This window comes from Symphalangus syndactylus, chromosome X (genome assembly GCF_028878055.3).
Source record: "Symphalangus syndactylus isolate Jambi chromosome X, NHGRI_mSymSyn1-v2.1_pri, whole genome shotgun sequence".
Taxonomy (NCBI): Eukaryota; Metazoa; Chordata; class Mammalia; order Primates; family Hylobatidae; genus Symphalangus; species Symphalangus syndactylus.
Window position 1 is genome coordinate 136,494,210 of NC_072447.2, and position 12,701 is coordinate 136,506,910.

The 12,701-nt window shown below is 43.2% G+C and overlaps 1 protein-coding gene across 1 annotated transcript in view; it reads right to left on the reverse strand.

Moving 5' to 3' along the window:
• Positions 1-1,494: 1,494 nt before the first annotated feature.
• The window catches only part of GPC3 (glypican 3), a 468,130-nt gene continuing 456,923 nt past the window's right edge, over positions 1,495-12,701 (reverse strand). The window contains 1 exon segment of the mRNA XM_055268231.2: positions 1,495-2,030. Coding sequence (XP_055124206.1) covers positions 1,861-2,030 — 170 coding nt within the window. The 3' untranslated portion in view covers positions 1,495-1,860.

Sequence of the window (12,701 nt, forward strand, 5' to 3'; positions counted from 1 at the left end):
ATATTGGAAAATTGTGCTCTGCAGGAGACAGAAGTATGTTGGTGACAGCAGGAGAAGGGGTACAATAAGTTGTGAGAAATTACACATTCTCCTTCCCGCATGGTGACCCCCTGCCATGGGACCAAAATCGGAGATCCTGACTAGGACCACCTCGTAGAATCAAAGGGGACGTCCCCGTCCATTCCTTAACGTTTGCTCACACCCCTTCAGTGCATCTCACCCTCTCTGTCTTATATTTATCAGGTGGGAGTTGAGTCCTCCCCCTTTAGAAAGAATCAACAATGTCTCTATTGACCTGACCTGGCAACAGGGCAATGTGCTAAGCATTATACACATTACAAAAATGGCAGGGTGGTTATTCCTGGGATCCCTTGGCAGCAGAATGTCCGAGTATTACCTAACATAAGTGCCATTATTATTGCAACGTCGTATGTGTACAAAACAGATTTTTTTTTTTTTTTTTTTTTGAGACAGAGTCTCACTCTGTCATCCAGGCTGGAGTGCAATGGCATGATCTCAGCTCACTGCAACCTCTGCCTCCCAGGTTCAAGCGATTCTCCTGCCTCAGCCTCCTGAGTAGCTGGGATTACAGGCACCTGCCACCACACCTGGCGAATTTTTTTTGTATTTTTAGTACAGACGGGGTTTTGCCGTGTTGGCCAGGCTGGTCTCAAACTCCTGACTCAAATGATCCACCCGCCTCAGCCTCCCAAAGTGTTGGGATTACAGGCGTAAGCCACCACACCCTGCAAAAAACAGATTTTGAGTAATGATACTGGGCCTATGGTTGATGAAAAGCCAGTGTTGTAATAATTACTACTGGTGTCAGACCTTCAGTTCCATGAGAGCAGGGCTCAGTTCTCTTTTGTTTTCCACTCTCTCCAGCATCTGGTACAGTACCTGAAACCCAACAGGTATGCAAAACCTACTCGTTGAATAAATGAATGTTGAAGAAGCTCACCTGAGGCCAAGAGTGAGAATTGCTCCCTATAAATCATGGGTTTGCTGATGACACCTTCTGCAACCTGACCCAAAGCAATGGCTGCCCATGCCATGTGGCAGCCCCTGTGGAGAGAGGCAACACAGCAAGCCTGAGACAGCAGCAAAGAAGCTGGGGAGTGATTTCTTTGCACTGTTTGGGCTCACCTGTCCTGATTTGGGAGAAGGGAGAAGATGAATGGTGTAACTGTACCTGATTTACATAGAGGATTCCTATTTGGGCAAAGCATTTTTGGCAAAGTAAAAGTTGTAAAGCAAGACCAGACCAGGTAACTCTTTTGAGATACCTTCGGTTTCGTAGACAAGATACTCTAACCCAAGGTTTCGAAATGAAGATTGTGGATTGGTTCTTGGAGTCAGGATTGATTTCCACCCAGAAGGAAGGCAGGGAGGTGGGTTTCAAGGACCCTGTTGGGGCCTGATAAGAATATACTGGATAGACAGTTTAGTGAGAAGGAAAAAAAGCATTGCACAGTCACCATTTTTATTGGAGCAATTTATTTTTTTTTCAAAGAAATCCATGCAAAGAGAGAGAGAGAAAGATAGAAAGGGAGTGAGAGAGAGAGAGAAAGACGTGGTAACCATGTTCTAGCAGCCAAACATAGGAAAATAATTTGGCACAACTTGATGGTTTTTTTTCTTTGCAAAAGGACAATCTATATACTACCACTAAAATGTATCTTCCTCCAAAAGATACCAACCATTTGATTTTCGAAAACATAACACATGGTTAGTCCTCTACTTCATGGCTGGAGGAGGTATACAGGATACAAAAAATAGAAAAAAATAAGAAAGTGGTTCCCTTTATCGCGGAAGACCACAGGGTGCTGTAGGGCAGCACATGTGCTGGGCACCAGGCAGTCAGTGCACCAGGAAGAAGAAGCACACCACCGAGATGGCCATGCTGGTGAGAAGCTTCAGCGGGGAATGAACGTTCCCAAGGTTGTGAAAGGTGCTTATCTCGTTGTCCTTCGGAGTCGCCTGCTGATTGTTTCCAGGCGCATCATCCACATCCAGATCATAGGCCAGTTCTGTCAATCAAAAGAGAAGGATTTGAAATGCAAGTCTACCCATAGCCTCAGTATAACACTATCCACAGCTCGAGCATGTGTCTGGACCACTGGAAAGCCTCAGCTTTGATTCTCTTTTTTAGGAGGGAGAAAAAGGCCACTGTGAGATGGGAAAAAGAAGGATATGTGGGGGTGGGGGCGGGGAGAGGGGAGGCAGTGGAAGAAGCCAGCCAGAAGTGCTCCTTCCAGCGATCACAGCAAGCAGGAGTGGGGAGCGAACAGGCTGCACCCCACTCCCCTTTGGCTGCATCCACATTGTAGGGTGCACGACAGCCCTTTGCAACATCTCCTCCCAGGCAAGGTTTTGCTTGAAGGGCATTTTCACCAGATCTTATGGGTATCAAAACGTAAGATGCCATATGGGTGACTATACCACGTGGTTGTGTTCTTGTGTGTATGTGTCCTGGTGGGGAGGGGGTGCTGTGGGTTCCCAGTGTACCTTTCTTAGGCCCTGCACCTTATATGCATCTCCTTGTCCTGGGAGCTTTCCTTTAATTAGGGTTGAGGATAGGTAGTTTGCTGTTGAAAGTTGTTTTATTTTCCCAGATAATTCTCCTTTTATCTATAAGGTCTTTTCATTTCCCCCTAGAAGCAATCCTCGCGAAAAAGCAAAATTGATCGAACCATAGATTTAAACTGATACCAACTGAATGGGAGTAAGGAGAGGCTAATGGGCAAGAGCCTTTCATTCTTTGACTGCCTAGCATTTATGATATATGTTCATGATTCTGAAAAGAAATCAGGGTGTCATTTAGCTTGTCCTAAAGCAAAGGTGGCCCCAGAAGGCAAATCTAAGGAAGACAGTGGTTTATCAGGAAATTCAAGATGGCTGACCCTGGCCAAGGGCTCAATATCTTTCAGATTTGCTTTTCCAGATTTAGAGATCAAATCTATTTTCTTGGCTCTTCTAGACTCCGTTGCCAATGTTGCTATTTCGATATCTTGTGAAGGTGATATGATGTGAGCAACTTCACCAGCCACCTGTCTGGTAGCCAAGGGAGCTAGAAAGATCCTTTGGGACACTGAGATGCCCAGCAACAGGCACAGAGGAAATGACTGGGATTCTACAGAGGGAAGGAAGGAAGAGGAAGGAAGAGCTTCTCTTACAGGGGATGAAACACTCAATAAGTCACAGGAAGAAAGTGTGGGGACTCAGCTGGTCCAGTACAGAGCAGGGCGCAGGACCAAGGCTCTGCTAAGGCTGGCACTGGTTAGGGCAGGCAGCAAGGTCAAAGTGATCAAAGCCAGGGAGTCTAATTTCACAGACTAAGATGCCAATTTCCAAAAGGTCTATTGTAATCTATATTGCCACCAGCAATGATGAGAGAAACAATTTTATGGCACCTCCATTGAAAAAAGATATTTTTTGCTAATATAAGGTGACATCTCAACGTTTCTTTAATTTGCAGGGATTTGATTACTAGTGCAGACAAAATTTTCCTATGTTTTAGTTTACTAATTATATTTCTCAATGTGTAGTAGTTTGTACCTTTTGCCTTTTTATCTAGTGGGTATTGATATTTTTCCCATTCATTTTAATAATATATATTTTGTTGAACTTTTGCCTGTATTTATACAAATATTTTCTCCATTTTGTTATTAACTATAACTATTTTCATGGCTGTAGAAAGAAATACTGTCCTAATGTTTAAGATATATGAATCTGGTTACATTTTACTCATTTAAAAGCAGAGAGTTTTTCTTCCTGAGTACTCATAATAATTCAAATCAAATTTTCCAGGAAACTCTCTTACCCAGGGAGAAGCAATTGAGCAGAGTATAATCTAGATTCCCTCCCTTCCAAAATAAATACCTACAAACAAAATAAAAAGAGAAAAAGAACAAAGAGCAATGCTCTACTTGGAAATCAGACCTCTTTCTTTGAAAGGTGAACTATGCAGGGTGCACAGAGAAGGCCGAGGTCAGCTGTCAGTCGGCAAGGATAGCACAGGCTTAGGTCACGATCAGGTTTCACCAAAGTGGAGAGCACATATGGCTAGATCTGTTGAAAGCCCAGCCTTGGTTCTCACAGCAACTTCTCAACTTAAATGAAGAGGAGTATTTTTAGGGTTGACCTGAATGAGAGCACTCTCAGCATTGCTTTCAGTTTCCTTTTCTGGATAGTGCCCCTTGCCCAACATCAAGATGAAACAATATCTGTTAATGTCACTGCTCAGCCCCTACACTGTTTCTTTCTTCAAATCATCTGCTAACTTTCAACAGTTTTGTTTACCGTAGTAGTTATGGCAAACCCAGAAGTTTTTTTAAATCCAGTTGTTTCTTTTTTTTTTTTTTTTTTTTTTTTGCCAGTAAAGACCTCTCCTGATTTTGTTTGTTTTTCGTTTTGTTTTGTTTTTTTTTTTTGAGACAGGGTCTTTCTGTGTCGCCCAGGCTGCAGTATAGTGGTGCGATCACGGCTCAATGCAGCCTCAATTTCCAGGGCTCAAGCAATCCTCCCACATTGGCCTCCCAAGTAGCTGGGGCCATGGCAAAACCCCGTCTCTAGAAAAAAAAAAAAATACAAATAATAGCCAGGCATGTGCCACCCTGCCTGGCTATTATTTGTATTTTTATTTTTTTTTTTATAGACGGGGTTTTGCCATGTTGCCCAGGTTGGTCTCAAACTCCTGAGCTCAAGCGATCTGACCACCTCGGCCTCCCAAAATGCTGGAATTACAAGCGTGAGCCACCACGCCTGGCCTTCTTTTGTTATTTCTATCTCTTGGGCCCTGTATTTTGAAATTATAGTAATGACCCCCAACTACTGAGTCCTCACTGTAGGCCAGGCACTGTGTTAAACTATTTCTGTACATTATTTCGTTTAATTTAACCATCTCCACGATGTTATAAGGTAGGTATTATAATTCCCATTTTACTGGAGAGGAAGCTCAAGCTCAGGTTAATTATTTTGCCCATATTTACACAGCTGCTATGGGGTAGAAGAGCTATTTGAGTCCAGGTCTGACTCTAAACCTCAAATGAAGCTATACTGCCTCTTGAAAAATTCTATATACCAAATAAATTACAGTAATTAAGTAGTAATGGATTCTTCTTGAAAACAAACTCCATTAGTGAAATACACAGTGCCAAAGAGAACTTCCAAAAAGCATGAGAGCAAAGTCACTGTTTGCACATAAAATTGACCACATACTTGATTAAGTAGCCTTGTTAAACTTTTTGAAATCCTGAAAAGAGCTCTGGGTTGGGAATGGGAATTATCATATCAGTTCTATTTCCCTGAAGAAATCAACAATGATGGCCAAAGCCATTAGATACCCCAACCACAAAGGTGGCCAAGTCTTCTACCTCCAAAAGGCCCCCAGGAATATTCAGAATCCTATCTCCCTGTGTTCCATAAGCTATGGCTGCAGGTTTCCTGAGGCTCTTCATTCAGCAGTAGCAAAAGTTTATCACCCAATTCCATAGCCAGGCACCTGTGGCTTATAATTAATGGGAATCCCAGCAAAGCCACTGTACGCTTGGGCCACCATCATGAAGATTAGAGATAAAGGGAATAGCTTAGCACAATAATGAAGCATTATGGAGACAGAGGAAATAGGATTTTTGGTGAAAGATAAATACAGATATTTCTGGACAGGGGAAATGTAATCCAATTTAATTCAACACACAAAACTAGCCTATGATGTCTCAAGCATCACAGTTGAGGGTTAGAGAAAGACTTACTGTCTGCCTTCATGAGTCCCCTCACTGGCAAGGGAAATTGATCAAGAGACAATCCAACTTGCTACGTGGCAGAAAGTAGAAAGGGCTCAGTTAAAGGCACAAGCAAAACACCTCGGGGATAGAAGAGAAAGAGATAAAAATTCCAAATAGAAAGATCTGGGAAGACTTCTTAAAACAATTGGGATATCCTACTACTGGGTATCTACCCAAAGGAAAAGAAGTCATTCTATGAAAAGGACACATGAACACGCATGGTTATAGCAGCTCAATTTGCAATTGCAAAAATATAGATCCAGCCTAAGTATCCATCAACCAACAAGTGGATAAAGAAAATGTGGTATACATATACCATGTAACACTACTCAGTCATAAAAATGAATGAAATAATGTCTTTTGCAGCAACTTGGATGGAGCCGGAGGCCATTATTCTGAGGGAAGTAACTCAGGAATGGAAAACCAAATATCATATGTTTTCACTTATAAGTGGGAGCTAAGCTATGAGGACACAAAGGCACAAGAATGACATAATAGACACTGGGGACTCGGGGGACAGTGTGGGGGTGGGGTGAGGGATAAAAGACTACATATTGGGTACAGTGTACACTGCTTGGCCGATGGGTGCACTAAAATCTGAAAATTCACCACTAAAGAACTCATCCATGTAACCAAACAACACCTGTACCCAAAAACTATTGAAATAAAAATAATACATAAAATTAAGAATAATTGGGACATAATCTACAGCATGAAGGATGGACAGAATTATGGCAGGGGCTGAATGAATGGTTATTCCAGGCAGAGGGTGCAGCCTGACCAAAATCACCAAGCTCAGAGAATGTCTATGAGGCATATTCAGAAGCAGCAAGTAGCCTCCATGGTAGGAGGAGCCACAGAATGTACACTGTTGTGGTGTGTATGTGTGTGTGTGTGTGTGTGTGTGTACTGTGGGGGAAGAGGTGGTGGGTGATGAAAGGTAAGGCGGAGGGACAAGTAAGAGCCAAATTATGGTGGATTAGGAAAGTAAAACTTCTGTGAGCAACAGGGAGCCACTGAAGGTTTTGAAGTAAGCAAACAACACAGTCTGATTTGTGTTTTTTAGAAAGATGATTGTTAACACTGCGGAAGACAGCTCTAAGAGGGAGAGACTTGTCAGACATCTTGTGTTGAAATAAACAAGAAGCCTGTGGGAATAGTATCTGGGGATCAGCCAGTAGCAAAGTTAAAAAAACAAAACAAAACAAAACAAAAAAACCTACAAAGTGGCTAAATCTACACCAAACCAGAAACTTCTCAGTTTGCTACAAACCAGATGTATTATGAGAATCACCACAAACCATTCTCTTTTCAATCATTCATATCTTTATGTTTATCAGTGATTTTCCAGAACGTATTTTTGCTGTATTAGGTACATATTATAAAATGCACATAAATTGTTTCTATCTTGATCATCAGTGAGAACCTTTCGGGCCAGCAAGGAGATTTTCATGCTAAATCCAAAAATCTGTTTCTATTTGTAATCAGTTTAACTATGCCCAAAGGGTAGACTCAACATCTGTACTAATTACACACTCAGCCCCGACTCTCATTTCACCTTCATGTCCTTTGTGCTGCAGATTAGATAATTCTTTTTTAAAATAATTGTCAGTCATTAAGGTCTGCATTTTTTTGTGTGTTGAAAAGTTTTTCCGTATTGAGAAAAGCAATAAATAGAGAGCCCTCCATCTTTGGTTATTCAGTGTCTCCTAGCAGAGTCCCTAGAAGGCTGGTCTTAAATTCCTGGCCTCAAGTGATCCTGTGCATCCTGGCAGTCTGGAGCCCTGGATTCCAAGCCTAGTTTAGCTACTGACTTATTATCTCACCTTAGACAAGTCATTTCCTTCTTTTCTGGGCCTCAGTTGCCCCATCTGGTAAATTAAAGTGTTGAACTGGATGACCTCTAAGTTTCCTTATAGTTTTATTTCTCTCTGATTCCAAGGCTCTTGCAGCCCAGTGAGGGACATAGCCTGCTGCAGGCTATAATCATTCTTCCACCTACAGCAGCCAAGGTGGCTGTCCCTGACAGGGCCTCCATAAGCAAGTCAGGTCAATCAGTTGCTTCCCTTGGTATGTTTCTCTGGTGATATTCATCAGCTACCAAATTCTGAATTCTCTTTTTTTCTTGAGCTGTTTTTTAATCTTGGATGAGAGATCCTGGCAATAAACACATCCATGCTGGATTGTTTCTGTTTTGCTTTTAAACTCTGGCATAACAACTTCCATTGAAGGCAGTACACACAGAGCTTTGGGGGAGAAGGTGCTGGACCTGGGGTGCATCAAGCAGGCATGGACAGGCATGCACACGGGTATCTGGGAGCCAGGAAGACAAGCCTTTGGGCCCTTACAAAGCTACTGGAGTCTTGAGCACATAATAGGAAGCAAATGCTCACCCTCTGAGGGTGTGGGCTTCAAGGAGGATGATGCATTGCTATGAGGGCTTCACCCATACCACAGGAAGACTTCACAGGGCAGCCTGAAAGAAGTGTTGCTATCAAAATGCCAGGAGAGAAAATGCTACTGCTGAGCCAAGCATGGGGGTTTCTTACTTGCCAAGCTTGCATCAGCAGATGGCTTCAATCTGGCCCTAATATAGCAACAGAGCAATACTGCTATCTCTGTGTTTTGCATTTGCTGTGTACAGTTGGCCTCCAAGACATGCATACGTGAAACCTCAGGACATTGCTTGGCAAACCCCAGAGGCTGAAGCTGGGGGAAATCTCTGGAGAAATCACATTTATTGCAATACTGCTCACTCTGCTGCCTGTTCCCACGGGAGCCATTGGGCTCTGCCATTTGCTCTTGAATCCAAAACAGACCCTGGTTTCCTTGTTCTCCCTTCAGCACAACCCTCTTTCCTGCCACCTCAATACCTCCTCTTTTGTCAACTTTTAGATGTGAAATGACTAGACTTTAAAGCAGAAGAAAATGACTTTGCAAATGACCCTTGGGTCTCTGGGAGTCTAGATTTTCTTCTTCATAGATCAGATGAGGAGGACAAGGAATACTTGAGACCTCTGGTTTTTAACTGGTCTAATGGGACTTCTTTTGGGAATGGGCTCATTTAACAATCTGCCTTTTTTCTGAGACAGTCTCGCTGTGTCACCCAGGCTGGAGTGCAGTGACATGATCTTGGCTCACTGCAACCTCCACCTCCAGAGTCCAAGTGATTCTTGTGCCCTCAGCCTCCTGAGTAGCTGGGATTACAAATACATACCACCACTCCTGGATTATTTTTGTATATTTCGCAGAGACAGGGTTTCACCATGTTGTCCAGGCTGGTCTCGAACTCCTGAGCTCAAGCAATCTGCCTGCCTTGGCCTCCCAAAGTGCTTGGATTACAGGTGTGAGCCACCACACCCGGCCCACAATCTGCCTTTTTGACAAACAAATGAGTTGCTAATTTTGCCCACTAAATGACAGTAACACCTGGGAATAATCCAATGGCCTCTCCTAGAAGAGGGTTTGGGCAATGAGATGTCCACTTCATTTCTTATGGCTCATTCCAGCTTGCAAACATCTTTAGTTACAACAATAGGATGTTGAAAGAATATAATGAATTTTTCCCATTAGCTGAGGCATGGCCTCTCGTATTATAGGCCTCTGTTTCTCAGTCTGGAGTATGTGTATCTTCAGATTACACTGCAGTGGGTTGTAGGTACATGAGGCCATCGCATGCTTCTTCCTAGGGAATTAGGGGGAAAGCACACTTTTTTATACTAAAATATGCAAGGCTAATGATGGAGCAGAAATGTATTAGTTGCAAGCTCACTGAAGACTTCATCAGACATTTCCTGTTTAGCAGGTTATGTCTCAAATCCTCAGGAGTAGGGATTCACTCACCCTTCTCTGATGTAGTGGGGGGATTTAGGTAGAAAAATCTTAAAAACACTGTTAGAGGTTGGGCACGGTGGCTTATACCTTGTAATCCCAGGATTCTGGTAGGCCAAGGGGGATGGGTCACTTGAGCCCAGGAGTTTGAAACCAGCCTTGGCAACATGGTGAAACCTTGATTCTACAAAAAACACCAAAGTTAGCTGGGCATGGTGGCGTGTGCTTGTAGTTCCAGCTACTTGGGAGGCTGACGTGGGATGATTGCTTGAGTTCAGGAGGTTGAGGCTGCAGTGAGCTGTGATTGTGCCACTGCACTACAGCCTGGGTGATAGAGTAAGACCTTGTCACAAACAAACAAAAAAACAATCCCAGCACTGTTAGGCAACTTGGGTCACCTGGGCTTTGTCAATTACCACACTGGACCTTCTGACTCACAAATTCCTGATGAGTGACTTAATGTAATCTTTTCTATGGCAACTTCCTTGTTATGAGGGAAACATCACAGTGGTTGTCCTTAAGTAGAGCTCAGACTGCTTCCTTTTTCTAACACAAATGTTTCCAGGGGGTTTCAACCACCAGCTATGCTTCACTATTATGTGTAGCCATTAAGAAAGAAATAAAAAAGTCATATGGGCCACCACTTACTTACATACTTACTATTTATAGAGATGGGGTCTCACTCTGTTTCCAAGTTCAGTGGCACGATCATGGCTCACAGCAGCCTCGAACACCTGGGCTCAAGCAATCCTGCCACCTCAGCCTCTCAAGTGGCTGGGACCACAGGCGTGTGCCACCACGTCTGGCTAATTTTTTTATTTTTATTTTTTGTAGAGACAGGGTCTTGCTCTGTTGCCCAGGCTGGTCTTAAACTCCTGGCCTCAAATTATCCTCCTTCCTCAGCCTCCAAAGTGCTAGGATTACAGGCGTGAGCCACTGTGCCTGGCCTACCATAGTTATTTAGGCACATCATGAGTCAAATCATATTCCCAGGAACAGAACAACCCCATCTGGGAAGCACTGACAGTATGTGTGGGTAATGTGGGTGGTGGCTCTCCTGCACCAGCCCCAGCATTCTCACCACCTTCCCCAGCAATGTCATGACCACTCCTCTGATGTCTACAGGTCCTTCTTGCCTGAGGCTGCCTAACAGCTCCACAGAGATCAAAGCTCATCAAAGCCTTTACTTCCCACAGGAAAGGTTATCTCATTCCCATAGGAAATGATGGGCCTAACAGTCAGTAGAAGAAGAGGAGCTGAGGACAGAGACACTGTACAGTAAGGGCCAGGGAAGAAGATCAAGATAACTGATCTAGAGAAGGCAAGGGATGGGAAGCACTTTAAAGAGGGGTGGGTTAACGCGATCAAATGTTGTGTAGGGGTCAAGAAAAGTAAAGACTGAAAAGAAGCCACTGTAGATGTTAAATAGAAGGTTAAGGGTGATTTTTGAAAGATGTTTCAGTAGGATTGTTGGGTAAGAAACCAGATGTAGCCATGGTGCCTGCCTATAGTCCCAGCTACTTGGGTTGCTGAGGTGGGAGGCCAGGAGTTCAAGACTGTAGTGCACTATGATTACACCTATGAATAGCCACTGTACTCCAGTCTGGGCAACACAGTGAGACCCATCTCTTAAAAAAAGACAATGAGTAGTGAGTTAAGGAGAGAGGGGGAGTTAATGTGGATTCTCTGAGAAGTCTGAGAGTGAGTGAAATGAGGCATTTGCCACGCTGACTGTGCCTGGGGTGCATGGCAGTGCTGTTAGTGCCATAACACCTCACCAGTCTGTACAACCAAGTTTTGTTAGAAGGTGCCTCTAGAATTCCAAAGCAAAATGGCCTTTAAAAATACTATATTCTTGCTGTCGTTGATGCATAAACAACCTGTAACCAGATACTCAAACAGATACTTGTATGCCAATGTTCATTGCATTGTATTCATAATAGCCAAAACGTGGAAAGACCCTAAGTGTCCATCCACAGACGAATGGAGACACAAAATGTGGTATATCCATTCAATGGAATATTAGCCAAAAAAAAAAAAAAGGAATGATGTACTGATAAATGGTACTACATGAATGAACCTTGAGCGAGACTCTGTCTCATAAATAAATAAACAAACGGGGATGTCAATTTCTTTTTTTTTTTTGAGGCAGAGTCTCGCTGTCGCCCAGGCTGGAGTGCAGTGGCGTGATCTCGGCTCACTGCAGGCTCCACCCCCCAGGGTTCACGCCATTCTCCTGCCTCAGCCTCCCGAGTAGCTGGGACTACAGATGCCCGCCACCTCGCCTGGCTAATTTTTTGTATTTTTAGTGGAGACGGGGTTTCACTGTGTTAGCTAGGGTGATCTCGATCTCCTGACCTCGTGATCCGCCCGCCTCGGCCTCCCAAAGTGCTGGGATTACAGGCGTGAGCCACCGCGCCCGGTGGGGATGTCAATTTCTAAAGGTTGACAAACACTGACAGGACTTTAACTACTTCTAATATGTTGGTGGCCCTAAATTCTCCACAAGGTAGTCATTTCTCTAACTTATCTCTTCTTGCTGTTAGTTTTTAGTTGCACCAAACACATATTGAAATTAGCCTGTATTCTAGAATAACACAGAAACTTATGCTGGAATTCTTCAGCTTGTCCAATTTTCAGCCCTTACAAGTTCTGAGACATTAAGGTTATTATTACTTAAATGTTCCTCACTTTCATTTGTGTCATTCCAGGTCAGCCTAAAGAATTATTTTCCATAATGATATGTATACACCTCTTCTACCTAGCTGAAGAACAACTTAATATACACATTAAGAAGGATGTGGAATAGCCAAGATTAAAAAAAAAACTTAAAAAAACCATTATAGTAAGTAAAAGAAGCCAGTCACAAAATACCACATAGTATATAATTCCATTTATAAGAAATGTCCAGCATAAACAAATAGAGAGAGAAAGTAGATTAGTGATTGCCAGGGGCTGGGGGTAGGGGAAAGGTGAGTTACGGCTTAAAGGTTACAGTTTCTTTTTGGGGTGATGAAATATTTTGGAAATAGTGGTGATGGTTGCACAACATTGTGAAAGAAATTAACACCACTGAATTGCACA